General features: G+C 40.8%; 1 protein-coding gene across 2 annotated transcripts in view; it reads left to right on the top strand.

Annotated features, from left to right (window-relative positions):
• The window catches only part of SH3RF1 (SH3 domain containing ring finger 1), a 160,846-nt gene that overhangs the window by 103,832 nt on the left and 42,209 nt on the right, over positions 1–14,805 (top strand). For both annotated transcript variants that reach the window (XM_073341607.1, XM_073341608.1), the window contains exon 7: positions 11,452–11,606. In XM_073341607.1, the coding sequence (XP_073197708.1) occupies positions 11,452–11,606 (155 nt within the window). The remainder of the gene's footprint in view (positions 1–11,451; positions 11,607–14,805) is intronic.

Genomic DNA, 14,805 nt, shown 5'->3' with positions numbered 1-14,805 from the left:
ATATTTAGCTTGTGGTCCACTATGACCTCCATATCCCTTTCCGCAGTACTCCTTCATAGGCAGTCATTTCCCATTTTGTATGTAAAGAAAAGATATTTTTCAGTTCATCTCATACAAGTACTGTAGTGCAATTTCTTTATTGAAAATGGAATGCACCTAACAAATGTAGATTTTTTTTGTTACATAACTGCACTCAAAAACAAAACAAAAACCAAAAGAATGTTAAACTTCTTGTGAAGCCAATTGCTAAGACAAACAAGTTTGTTTGAGACAATGCTGCTAGCTTCTTATTTACAATGCCACCTAAAATTGAGAACAAGCATTTGAATGGCATTTTTAGCCATAGCTGGTGTTGCCGGGTGCCAGATATGCTAAACAGTCATATGCCCCTTCATGTTTCAGCCACCATTCCAGAAGACACTATGTAAAATAATAATAATAATTCTACATTTGTAAGTTGCATTTTCATGATTGTACTACAGTACATGTATGAAGTGAGTTGAAAAAGACTATTTCTTTTGTTTACAAATATTTGCACTGTAAAAATATAATAAAAAATAATATAAAGTGAGCACTGTACACTTTATAGTCTGTTGTAATTGAAATCAATGTATTTGAAAAAGTAGAAAATGTCAGAATATATTTAAATAAATGGTATTCTATTATTGTTTAACAGTGTGATTAAAACGCCGATTAAACGCATTTTTTAAAATCAAATTAATTTAGAAGGCGAGGTCAAAGACATGTGGACAGTGATGAAGTTTGTAATGGCCCTTCATTCCTGGGGTGGTTAATTCCATAGTTTTGGGCCAGCCTCCAAAATAGCTCAGTCTCCTTCACAGACAATCTTTACACATTACAGTTGAAAGTTCAGTTTTGCCAGAGGAGCGTAGTTGTCAACCATGATCTTCATCCTAGAGCTTTAGTCGATCTTTTAGGCACCCTGTGACCACGCCATAAAGTGTCTTGAAGATAAGGACTGTGGTTTTGAACATGCTTAATTATTCTATGGGAAACCAGTGTGAGGAGTGGAGGACAAATTTGATGTGTTCACAGTAGCTAGTGTTGCTGAGAGGAGACTGCAGCATTCTCTAGCAGTTGGAGTTTCCTCAGTTGTGAAGATGCCAGACCCCCATTGCTTTAGTTCAGCTGAGAGGCAACAAAGGTGCGAATAACTGAGGCCACATCATCATTTGGCAGGATGGAAATAAGTCTTCTAGCCAACTGGATATGGTAGAAATGCTATTAGGTGAGATCTTAGAATTAGTTCACTTTAATCCAAGAGCACTCCTGAGCTACACGCTGAATTTTTTGATTGTGGCTCAACCAAAGGAGACTGCACTGTGGCTGTGAACTCTTCACTCAGCCCACAAGCATTAAGCTCTGTCTTGCACAGGTTGAGACAGGTCATTGATGATGATATTACTAATCCCTGTGGGACCCTACTAGAAACACACCAACTCAGTGTTGACTCCCCATTTACAAATACATTTTAAGAGCTAACAGTTAGCCAGTTTTTAAATCTGTTTCATATGTGCCTTGTTGATTTTGAATCATTCCAGTTTCTTAATCAAAATATTGTGTTACCAAATCAAATGCCTAACAGAAGTTTTAAGTACACTACTTCAACACTATTATCATTATCAACCAAAGTAAATAGTCTAATCTAAAATTATATCAAATTTAATTTGACGAGATTTATTTTCCTTAAACATACATTGGTTGACATGAGTTATATTACCATCCTTTAATTCTTTATTAACCAAGTTCCATATCAGCTGTTTCATTGTTTTCCCTGAAATTGAAGTCAGGCTGACAAGTCTATAATTAAGTGAGATCATCCTGATTATCTTTTTAAAATATTGATACAACATTAGCTTTCTTCCAGTCCTCTGGAACTTCCCCAGTGTTCCAAGACTTATTAAAAATCAACTATAACAGTCCACAGAGTTTATTGGCCAGCTCTTTTAGAACTCTTGGATGCAAGTTATCCTGTCCTGCTATGTAAATATGTCTAACATTAGTAGTTTTGTCTCTAATCCATGTCCTGTACTCTGAGGAAGGTTCTTTCATCTGTTAGAGACATCTTGATATGGAAGACAGTGCTAGTGAGTACAGACAACACAACAGTAGTTGCCTAGCTGAGATAAAGGGCACTTAGTGTGTGTTTTCTGGTTTGGATCCAGCTTTCTCTTACTGACTGAAAAAAATGTATCTTCTGAGACAAAACATTTCACAGAGAATTTAAGTCACTGTGCAGTCAGTACTGCAGAGCAGTTCTCCCAGGAGAAAAATCCAGATCCAGATATAGGTGCCTCTTCTTAGATATGATAGTATCTTTTTTGAATTCCATGCTGCCCTACTATTGCACCTACTGCCACTCTCTGTAAACTACTTCAGAACATGCCTTTGTAATTTTTGGCCTTTTTATTCTTCCCTGTCTCGCCTTCATGAGGGTACCTGTAAGAACTGGCAGACAAAGTCAGTACCATAATCATCTGTGCCATGCAAGATGAGAAGTTGCAGATGTCCACTAGTAGGTCTTGTTTCTGGCTCAGGTCTCAAAAAGACATGTGTGATTCAACATCGTGATTTCAAGAAACTTGTAAGAGTTCTGTCTTAAGGTTTTTTCCTCTGTCATAACTAGTACTCTTCTTTATTCTATGAGATCCAGTAGCTCCATGTTTGTTGCCAAACATGCAAGTCACTTTATTTTGCTGTTAGTGAAAGTCATTAAAACTATCAGGTTCCTTTAGTTGCATTGGAGTTTCTTCAAAAATGCCTGACAAAGGCTGTGGCATTAATACCCTTAAGAGTTAAACCACAGCAGTAAGTGTAACCCAGAGCGGGAGAGACATCATTGGTTCACATCCTCTAGTGGTGCTTTCTTTTTGACCAGGTTCCGTGTTAGGCCTCTGATTAGGCAAGGCATGTAATTCCTATGGGGAATCTGAATTTATTCTCTGCTGTCTGCTTGAAGTCCTGGGCTTTATGTACGGAAGTCTGTTGACTCTTAATGTTCTTTTTCTTATTACCTTATTTTCAGTAAGAAGAAACTGTGCGCTGGCAGCTTTATTCTTTCTATGTATACAAGCTGCAGTCTTGTGGCCTTGTATTCTTCTACTGTAAATAATGTTAGACACGTCTTCAGATGAAGCAACCTATGGTCACAGAATGCACTATAGTTCTTTTAAAATTCCCCTTTCTCTCCTGTTTCATAACCTCTTGTCTTATTTGTAATAGTGTGCTAGACAGATCCTAAGAGTTCCAGATGGCTGTTTTGGAGTTGTGTAAGGTAGATTTTGTATCTGTAAATGATGTTTATGCATCCCTGGACTCTGAGACTGATACCTCCTTGGTATCTTGGATAGTATTAGTATCAGTGATAGGTGCAGTTGGTTCTTGACATTCATAACCTGTTAACCATTGCTGGCTTAATTTCTTTTTTTTTTTTTATTTAGAAGTGGGAACTAGCTCACGGATTTTTAGTTACTGATTTTTAAGGCTCTCCCTTTAACTTTCCTCTTTGATTCTGGAATACTGTGGAAATTGCTTGGGAATCTGAATGCAACAGGGAGTCTTTAATCCCCAAACTTTTGCTATACTTTGATTAGTGTTTCTGGCTATTATATGTGATGACCATAAACAACCCAGTAATTTCAGGCTCGTGTTTCTGTACCTGTGATATTTTACTTAAGGGTGGTGGCTATTGTTTTAACTATGGACTAACCCAAAGATGGCACAAGGTTTAGTTCACGTAATACAGCTCCTTTTATGTTACAACAAACTAAGCTGAGAAGAAAAAGGAGGAGGAACTGAAGAGTCAGAACAGGAAGTCCCAACCAACTCCTCTAAGTAACAAGTGTCCATCTTTAAATAATCTCTGAAAAAATGTATCTATCATATATCTGTGGGGCCTAATGGAGAAAAAGTTACTGTCTTGTTCCATCCCCTATAGGATAAGAGGCACGCTTATTTTCTAGGGAGGGTATGACAAGCCCTCTAGGTTGAACTGGAGAGCAAATGGCTCCAGGACAAATCTGAGAGAGTTCCTGGAGCTAAGGACTCTGTGGGTCTTGTAGCTGTGCTCATGTTTAAGGCCCTGCTATGATTGAGTGGTTGCACTCTCCTGTCTTGAAAGTGATACACATATATGGTCCAAAGAATGTCAAGACTGCTATTCTTATTCCCTTTGGAATACTACAGTTGTGGATGCTGTTTTGACCAAAGCCAAAAGTTCTATGAGATGTGAAATTTATGACTTTGGACTAAAATCCTTAGAGATAAGCATTAGGAATGGGACAATTTTCAAATTGGAGTAATAGCTACATGCATTGTAAACTACTTGTACTGCATGGGCAAAATTTAATTTTATATTTACAAGATCTATAATTTCACTGTTTCTGAAAGAAATTCAGAATATGGTTCTAAAGAAGTTGTACCTGGGATGATAATTCAGCAGGAGTTCTCTCTACACTAACAGCAACAAAATAATAATTTAGGTATAATTTGTATGGTATAACTTCTAATAGTAGAAAGATACTTGCCATGGTTTTCACTGAAAAATGCAGATCGTTAACAGGTGTTTTGAAGGAGGAGAAAGGAGGTAATTTGCCCTAGTAGAGTGAGAGAATTCCATTCAGAAGTAGCAGAGGAAGAGAAATGTAACGTGACACCATCATATTGATTGCCTCATGATCATTCTGCCTTTAGATTCTGGTATGAAACTGAAACTACATTGCTGGGTTTGGGCAATGATCTCCTATCCAGCAGTGTCCATGCTGCTGCCTTTTGATACTGCTGAACATGAAGTGGTGTTGACAAGTTTGCAGTAAATAGTAGCATATTGAAGAAAAGGAGTACTTGTGGCATAAGTTTATGCTCAAATAAATTTGTTAGTCGCTAAGGTGCCACAAGTACTCCTTTTCTTTTTGCGAATACAGACTAACACGGCTGCTACTCTGAAACCTAGTAGCACATTGTTTTACTTTGGAGGACTCTGAGGGAAATTAGGGGTTATTTGTTACCCTAAAGGGGGAACTACAGGATTCTGTCCTGGTCACACACACAATTTGTGTGTGTGTGTGATTGAATATGAAGCTGTCTGATAAGGAGGCATGGACTGTCATGCTTTAGAGTGCTAATGACACTTTGCTCTATATCTCCTTCATGTCAAACCATCCGATTCAATGGTACAAATAACTCTGCAGGAGGGGGCATGAATAAGAGGCTAGCTGTCTGATGGTTAGTCTTTATAAAAGGAAGATAATTTCGGTAGGCTGGGGGAAACAACCAGAAGTCATGAGGGATTATATCAGTGTGGCTTTTGTAAGTAGTTCAGGTCATAGTTTAGGAATTTTGTTAGACCTGAACCTGAATTAATTAACCTTCTGGGCATGGTGCAAGGCACATGTTTTTCCAGACGTTTTGGCAGGTGATGATCAGAGGGATGATAGGACATATTATTGTTACTTTGCTATTATGTCTTTTTTGTAATATTTTGATGTTTAAGATGACTATTGATCTTTAGTTGATAGAGGTAGAGAATCGGATTTTTTACATCTGATTTTTGATATTATTTATGAGTGCCTAGAACATAGGAGGGATGCCTATATGGAATTTTAACCTGAAGTAAATAAAGTAGCACATCATTTTAGCTATTTTGCAACAGAATGCAGTGTGTGGTACTTTTTAAAATTCAAAACCCTTCCATTTATGGTGAAGACTTTTGAAAAATGCTGTTTTCTACAGTCAAGTGCATTCTGTGGCTGGAAAGTGATTATGCAATCACAGTGAGCTCTATTTTTTTCCTCTTTGAATTTCATTAGGCAAAAAATTCCTTTTTAACCAGCGTAAAAGGTTTTACTCCCTCACTTATATTTGTGCTTTTTTTGTGTGAAATATTGAATATAGGAACTGTCAGACTTGGCTTGAACTAGAGGCAGATTTGTCTCTCAGTATTTCTAAGAGATGGCTGAATGCCAGAATTTCTGAAAATTTGGCTAAAGCATTTGGATCTAGTTTATTAAGTTGGAGCAGAGCAATTTGTGGAGCATTTTTTTGTCTACAGTCAATCAGGTATTTTGTTTAGATTTCTAAGTACTTGCCAAGTCTTCTGAAGTTTAATTGGGGTGCAGCTCGCTGCAGGTTTTATCCCTATAGGGTAGGATTAGACAATGGCGAGGACAGCATAAGAACCTGAATAGAATAGAATGTTGTGAGGGATTGGACTTTAAAAAAAAAATAAGAACTCTCTTTATGGCATGTATTCATAAAAGTAAAGTACATCTCCAAGAAGGATACACATTTTAGAAGATAATCAAAGTGTAAACTGGTGGTGCCTGCATATTGTGTGTAAATATTTGCTGCATATTGTCAGAATTAGTTTCCAAGGACTTCTAATTGACCTCTTTCATAAAGGATAGACATAAGAGGATCCTGTGCTTTTGTTGGTTGTTTTGAATAGTAGTTTACATTATTAGTATTGTTACTGTTACTATTACTATTATTATTATATTTGTATTACCATAGCACTTAGGGGCCCCAGTCCTGGAGCAGGACTTCATTGGCTAGGCACTGCATAAACACAGAACAAAGAGTTAGTCCCTGCCCCACAGGGCGTGCCATCTCAGTATAAGACAAGAAACAACAAATGGAGACAGAAGGGGGAGTACAAGGAAACAAAGAGGCCATGTATACACTCCAGAGCTAATGCGAGCATAGCCCCATAGGCTGTCTACGTTTACAGCAGAGTGTAGTAGAAAGCTGCTAGTAGAGAGTGTAGCAGAGAGTACAGGAGCTGCCAGAACCTTTCCCTGCTGCAGGAGCCTTTCTCCACTGCCTCCCCACTGCCAGAGCCTTTCCTTGCTGCCAGAGCCTTTCAAAGTGGCAGGGAAAGGCTCCGGCAGTGGGGAGGTGGTGGGAGATTACATTGCTAAAAATATGTGTACATGTTTGAGGTACTACTTAGGCTTGTAGAGACCTGTGTAGGGTATATTGCCTAAGGTTCAAGCATGTGTAAGCGGGGGAATAGTCTCGCTCTTGTGGGGAACTTTCCTGGCTTCTGCACTACCCCGGTGAAGTGGGCTAGCGAAAGGATCAGAGTCCTCGCTCCCACTTCCTTTACCCAGTGGCCTCCCTGCCCTGGAGGACTCCCCTTCCACTCTCCTGTCTGGCAGAGTCCTCAGAACCCCAACAAGGCTGGGCCCAGGATTCCTGGGAGCTCGACCTCCAACCCTGCTGTGGTCACCTAGGACAGGGGCTAGGGTGTCCCCACTCCGGGGTACTCTCTCTGCACTGGTCACTTCTCGGACCCACTGACCATTCCATACAAGTTAAAGCAAATGCAAGTTATTTAATCAACAATTAATTTTAAAAAGAATAAGGAAAAATGGGAAAGGTTAAAGGAAACACATCAACCCGCTCTGTGGCAGGGAACATCACAAACAGTGTCTCTGGAATGTCAGGGCAGTTCACAGTCTGTTCCTTGTAAGTCCCAGGCCTTCTTCTCAGGCCCTGGCTGTGCTGTAGGGATGCTGTGGGTTGGACACTTGCTCTGGTGGTGGCCACACTCTCTCAGGCTCTAAGTGGTAGGACCCTTCTTCCCAGTGTCGCCCCCGCCCTGTCAGGGTTACGATCCAAGCCTGGCCTGCAGAGCCTCTTGGCTGAGGCGTCTGCCTGTGCTGGGCCCACTGCCCAGGGTCCCCCTCGCTCTCCTCTGCTGCTCACTGCACCCAGCTCTGGACTGCTCCAGCCCCAGCTCCACCACTCTGGCCCCTCTGGCTCTGGTTGCTGCAGCTCTGCTCCCAGGACAGGTCTGCTCTGCAGGCTGCTTCTGTGAGTCTGCTCCTAGCACTGACCTGCTTCCTGGGCTGCTTTTCTGGCCCCTCTGGCTCTGGTTGCTGCAGCTCTGCTCCCAGGACAAGGTCTGCTCTCTCTGGGCTGCTTTTCTGGTCCCTCTGGATCTGGCACAGCTCTGCTCCCCAGCTTAGCCTGGGCCCCTGCTTTCTCCTTAGTTCGGCCCCACTCTGTCTGACCCAGGCAAATCCAGCTCACTTGGAGGATGGGACCTCCCTGGCCTCCTGACTCTCTGATTAGCCTGCCCGTCGTGTCATTCAGGCTGACCTGGAGCATTGGCCTCTCCCCATTGTTCCTGGGGACTATCAGTCTCAGGGTCCTGATTTCCCATAGACCCTTCCCCTTTTAGTACTGGGAACTAGCCAACCAAAACGCCCCCACTGAATGTTAGTAAGTGGTCAACAGTCCCCTTACACATGTAGGGCACTCTACTTATCTATTCTAAGCCATGCCCCAGCATCTATACTGTTATTTATACCCATGCAAGGTGGACATGCAATGTCTGTACTCTACACTCCATCATAAGTCTAGAGTTACCTTCAGTATAAGGCAGAAGTGGGCAAACTACGGCCCGCTGGCTACATCCGGCCCGCAGGACTGTTCTGCCTGGCCCTTGAGCTCCCAGTCAGGACAGCTAGCCCCCAGCCCCTCCCCTGCTGTCCTCCCTCCCCCGCAGCCTCAGCTCCGTGCACCGCCAGCACTGTGGCCCACAGCTCCTGCCAGGGAGAGTGGCGGCATGGCTGCAAGCTCCTGCTGCTCTGAGCGGCATGGTAAGGGGGCAGGGGGCGGGGGGGGAGGGGTTGGATAAGGGGCAGGAGGTTCCGGGGGGCAGTCAGGGGACAGTTGGACAGGGCGGTCAGGGGATGGGGAACGGGGGGGGGGGGTTTGGATAGGGGGTGGAGTCCCAGGGGACAGGGAGTAGGGGGTGGAGTCCCAGGGGACAGGGAGTAGGGGGTGGAGACCCGGGTGACCTATCAGGGGGCGGGGGTGTTGATGGGGTCGGGGCAATCAGGGGACAGGGAGCAGGAGGGGTTGGATGGGGGTGGGGTCCCAGGGGGTGGTTAGGGGCAGGGGTCCTGGGAGGGGGCAGTCAGGGGACAAGGAGCAGGGGGGTTGGATGGGTTGGGGGTTCTGAGGGGGGCAGTCAGGAAGTGGGAGGGGGTGGGGGCCAGGCTGTTTGGGGAGGCACAGCCTTCCCTTCCCGGCCCTCCATACAGTTTCGCAACCCCGATGTGGCGCTCAGGCCAGAAAGTTTGCCCACCCCTTGTATAAGGCAAGAAACAGCAGATGGAGACAAAGGGGGTACAAGGAAACAATGAGGCCATATCCACACTCCAGAGCCTATGCCGGCGTAACCCTGTATTGTAGATACTTGTCTGCTGACAGAAGTTTTTCTATCAGTATGGTAATACCACCTCCCCAAATAACATTAGCTATGCTGACAGAAGCGCTCTTCTTTCAGCATAGTTGTGTCTACACCTGGGCTTTTTCAGCATAGCAATGTTGACTGGAGGGTGTGATTTCCCTGTGCCACCCACCCCTGCAATCCTTGTGATGTAGCTATGTCAGCATAACTTAGTAGTGTAGATCAGGTCTGAGACAGTATTGGTCAGCATCATAGGCAGTTGTGTCAATATGCCAGCAGTCTAACTGTTGTCAAATTTTTGGTAGGCAAACATAATGATAGTTACTTAAGGTGTTGAACTCCATTAGTTTAATTTCATTAACCTTCTTCAGCAAAATACTTTCCATGGTCTGTTTTTATTTAAAAAAACAAACAAAGCAGAGATCCTGTACTATGCTACTGGTGTACAATCAAGTGTATTAACAGAACCAATAAAGTACAAGAGAGATCTCACCATACAATTCCATACAGTGGTATTGTAACATCTGTGGATGTTACAGTTCAAGTGTTAAGAAAGTAACTGAATTTGTAAATTCCAAATGATCTCCTGTCCTTTATATAATTGGACTATAAATAACGTTGTCAACAAAAATAATATAAAGTAGTTTTGATAGTGTTGTTATCCAATGCCAAACATTTTTTAAAACCTTGGGGGTTTTTTTTTGTTTCACTGGTCTAGAATCCTAAATGGATATTATCTGGCCAATGTATATAGCTGTTACTAGCATAGCACGTTACATTCTTCTGGGAGGTCATGTACGTTCTGTATTGGGTACAGTTGATTTATTTTGAAATCACAAGGCTGTATCTATAATCAGAAGAAGATTTAAATGAAAATAAGGTATAGCTGTTTCCCATCTTACCTTATTGATCACACCATTATTAAGCATTTTTGAGGAATACATTTTCATTATATTGTGCTTATAAGGCTGGTTGATGTGTGACCATTTCTGCTAGGTTTTGAAAACCATGAACATATAGTTCATTACTGAATACTGAAAGTGCAAGATTGCATTTTATGAAGCTGTCTTTTATTAATACATTGAATGCAGTATGGTGGTAATCTCACTGTGTGTGTTGCTACAGCATCTTGTATGAATATTTACTTAGAAACATGTGAAAGAAAAAACTTAACAAATCAGTGTTCAGACAAAAAATCTGCTTGAATGTAATTTGAATTCTGAATGTTATGGTCGCAATTTATATTTATGTGCTGATGTATTGGAACAGACAGGTATACAATACATTTTGTCAGTGTATATTTTTAATTTGGGGTCTTCAAAGCTGAATGAACAATGAAATGGTTCAGAAATTTGTTTAGAAATTAAGGGATTGCTTTACAGTAGAGTTGATAAGTGAAAATAGTTTATGCTTTCTGTATCACATACTGGGGGGGTTGTATTCAGTTCTTACATGGGATGGTTCAAAGAGGGTTTGGGGGGGGGCAGTCCCCCATTGTGAGCCTGTTTTCCCAGGAGTGTCAGTACACAGGCTCCTAAAGAATTATCTGAGGTTTTATAGATCAGAAGGTAACAATTACTCTATTGATTTTCAAAAGGAATGGAATCCTGTAGGCAGAACCCCCGTTAGGATCTGCCTGTAAGGGAACTGCAGCTTTTCACTGGTGTGCTTGTTAAAGATTACCAGTCTTGATAATACTGAATTTCAAAAGCTGGCACTTCTAAATAAAAGAATAAATGAAAATGGCAACAATAGCACAGTGACTGTGGTCTGCTATTGTTCTTGCTTTTTGTAGACCACACATCAAAGGGAATTTTCTACTAGGAGTGGTTTTGGGTGCACTGCAGCTGAATTGTATATTGCGTTTCAGCTTCAGGCTACAAAAACAACCAGGGATTGAAGTCTATTCAACAGTAGGATGTAAAACCTACCTCTTGGAAGGCTTCTTTGGATTCTTGTTAAGAATTCTCATGAAAATGTTGTTTGTTATAATTAGAAACAACACTTTCAGCTTCCCCTGTGCTGGGAAATTACTTGTGTGTTTCCTAAACTGGCTCTAGTGAATTCAAAATCTTAAACTGGAAAAAGAGAGACAAACCTAGTTGTCTAGTTATGTCTTATCAACCGATGGTAGAATGCTGTGCTCAACTAATTTACTGTTAAAGATTTTTTTTCAGTATCTTAACACACTGTATTTTCTCTTGCTCTTTTTATTCTTTTAATACTAGAATATGAATCCCCCCCTTCCGCCACCACCTCTTTTGTCTGCCACAATCATTGCTTCAACATCTTCAGGGCTGCCTTCTCCAGGAGTAATACAAAGGCCTGCATCAGGATCAACTGACCAAACAGCACATTTACGGCCACAGTCTCGACCAAGTGTGTAAGTGAAATTGAAATGTGTTACCAGTTGTCAGTTTGGGAAGTGGGCAGAAGGGAGGTGTGAAGGGAAGGGGAAAGAGGAGAAGAAAATACAGTAAGACAGGTCATGTCAGATATAAATTGGTACATGTTCATGACTCACCAGCTGGCCTGAGTCCTGCTAAAATTCCCAGAAAGCAGTGCTTATAATTAGAAAACAAAAGCAACACAGTGGAGTTGATACGTGATCTCCCCTAACAGTCTTCATGCTGAAACCTATTTATAGCATAGGTAAATATAATAGCATGCTGCTGCATTATATTATGTGAATAAAGTACAAATATATGGAATATTCATCATGTAGAGAGGGAATGTACTTTTCTTTTCCTTGAGTTAGGGATGAGGACTATCTAATTAACAAGTGGCAATGTCCTGAGTGAGTTCCTTCAGTGTCATCTACTATAAAAGGAATCAAAAGACCATCCCCATGTAGAATAATTTATGCTAGGACACAGAAAGCGTTGTATCTTGTTTGGCATGTTATATTAGCATCTCATTGTCAGGCTGCCTGTGCAGGTTGCAAGTGCAGTTCGACTGAGGATTCTACAGTTAAGTTAATTAGTGGATGGCAGTTTGGAATGAAGACAGAAAGCTGTTAGCTAGTGTTATGTCCTCACTCTTGTAATACAAGCAAATGGGAGTAATATTGCCAGGTGAAAAATATTTAATATATAACCTGTGGTCCTGACAGCATTTCTCTTCCTGAAAATTACATTGTATGAGCAATCTGGGAAAGTAGATTATGTAGGTGGGGGACTGCACAAATTGCTGGACAGGTGGAAGCAGTAAATGTTTGATATAGGAGGGAAGGGGACAAAAATACCCGCTTCCTTTAATCAGTGCACCTAGGACCAATTTTGCCCACACTGACAACATTTTGTAAAGCCTCTTTTTCTCCTTCCCCTCTTTTTCCTACCCCTGAGAATGAGAGTGGAAAGATTTGTTGACTTCCCAGCCAGTGTATGTAGTGATGGGCCCTTTTTCAAAAGGGGGCTTTTGTATTTTTGAAAAATGCTATAACTTATTTGTAGATGTTATTTCCCAGGGGTCTGATATAAACACATATATTTTAAAGTAAAAAACAAAAACAAAAAAGCTTGCTCTTCATTTTATCCTGGTGCAGAGTGTAGAAGAAAGGTGGTGAGCAGACGGTTTCTCCCACTCTAAAGTGGCAATTAGAAATCCTACACTACTGGGAAATGTCCCTAATAATATCTAGTACAGAACTGTAGAAGTATCTGTTTTATTTTTATTTTTGAAAAGCTAAGTTTGGAAGTTGTTAAATATATCTTTTAAAAAAGAAACAGAACAGGAGAGGACAAAACTGATACTCCTCCTTACTTCTTCCCCCAGTCATGATTCCAGAGTTACTACATTAAGCTGTAGCTTCTTAGGAGGAAAACAAGTGGGTTTTAAAAGTGAAACAGCAGCTACTCTGTTTGTAGGCATCAGTTTCCAGCAACATAGCACATCTCCCTCCAGCACTTCAGTTGCACTGTAGGGACCCAGTTCTCTGATTTAAAAAGAAAAAGTTGAATCAGAAGTATTTTGTTTATTTCTGAATCTGGTCTTTCATTCCCAAGTATAAATACTCATGGAAAGGAAAAGAAGTGGTGGGGGAAGGCATGGAGAAGGATTTAATGGCTAGGGAAACCCAGAAAAAGAAACTACAGTAAATAACAAAATTTACAGTTAGTATTTTCAGTTAATTTCTAATGTACAGTAATTTTAATAACATACACTAACAAGGAACACACAATAACTGATTAAAAATTTAACATAATATTTTTCCCTTAATAGCGCTGTTTTTTATAGTTGCTACAAGATGCTGGTGGTGTGTCATTAGATGGCCTGAGCACTTCTTGGGGTTATGATATCCCAGCACCTGTCATGCTGTAGTCTTTAATTGTTGCCCTTCACTTTGAACTCTTACCCAGTCAGGAAAGTAGAAGAAAGTGATTGTGTACCTTTTTATGTTTAAACTAAGGCTGTGAAACAATTAAAAACATTAATTGTGAGATTAAAAAAACATAGAAATCACAGCTTTAATCACACTGTTAAATAATAATACAGTAGCATTTATTTAAATATGTTGGGGTATTTTCTACATTTTCCAATGTATTTATTTCAATTACAATACAGAATACAAAGTCTACAATGCTCACTTTGTATTATTATTTGTATTACAAATATTTGCGCTGTAAAAAAGATAAAAGAAATAGTATTTTTCAATTCACCTCATACAAGTACTGTAGTGCAATCTCTTTATCATGGAAATGCAACTTACAAATGTATGTTTTTGTTGTTACATAATTGCATTGAAAAACAAAACAGTGTAAAACTTTAGAGCCTACAAGTCCACTCAGTCCTACTTTTCAGCCAATTGCTCAGACAAACAAGTTTGTTTACATTTATGGGTGAGAATGCTGCCCACTTCTTGTTTACAGTGTCACCTGAAAGTGAAAACTGGCATTCACATGGCACTTTTGTAGTTGGTGTTGCAAGGTATTTACATTTCAGATATGCTAAACATTTGTATCCCTCTTTATGCTTCGACCACCATTCCAAAGTGCTTCCATGCTGATGATGCTTGTTAAAAAAATAATGCATTAATTAAATTTGTGACTGAGCTCCTTGGGGGGAGAATTGTATGTGTCCTGCTCTGTTTTATCCACATACTGCCATATATTTCATGTTCCGCTCGATAATGATCCAAAGCAGTGTGGACTGACGCACATCCATTTTCGTCATCTGGGTCAGATGCCACCAACAGAAGGTTGATTTTCTTTTTTGGTGGTTCGGATTCTGGAGTTTCTGCATCGGAGTATTGCTCTGTTAAGACTTCTGAAAGCATTTTCCATACCTCGCCCCTCTCAGATTTTGGAAGGCACTTCAAATTCTTAAATCTTGGGTCAAGTGCTATAGCTATCTTTAGAAATCTCACATTGGTTCTTTCCTTGTGTTATGTCAAATCTGCAGTGAAAGTGTTCTTAAAATGAACATGTGCTGGGTCGTCATCCGAGACTGCCATAACACAAAATATATGGAAGAATGCAGATACAACCACAGAACATTCTCCCCACATACACATACAATTCTCCCACAAGGAGTTCAGTCACAAATGTAAGATCCTGCCCATAAGCCTTGGGTACTTCAGCCAG

The sequence above is a fragment of the Lepidochelys kempii genome, chromosome 4, assembly GCF_965140265.1.
Source record: "Lepidochelys kempii isolate rLepKem1 chromosome 4, rLepKem1.hap2, whole genome shotgun sequence".
NCBI lineage: Eukaryota > Metazoa > Chordata > Testudines > Cheloniidae > Lepidochelys > Lepidochelys kempii.
The sequence above is the reverse complement of the archived record's forward strand: the minus strand, read 5'-3'. Positions and strand labels throughout refer to the sequence as shown.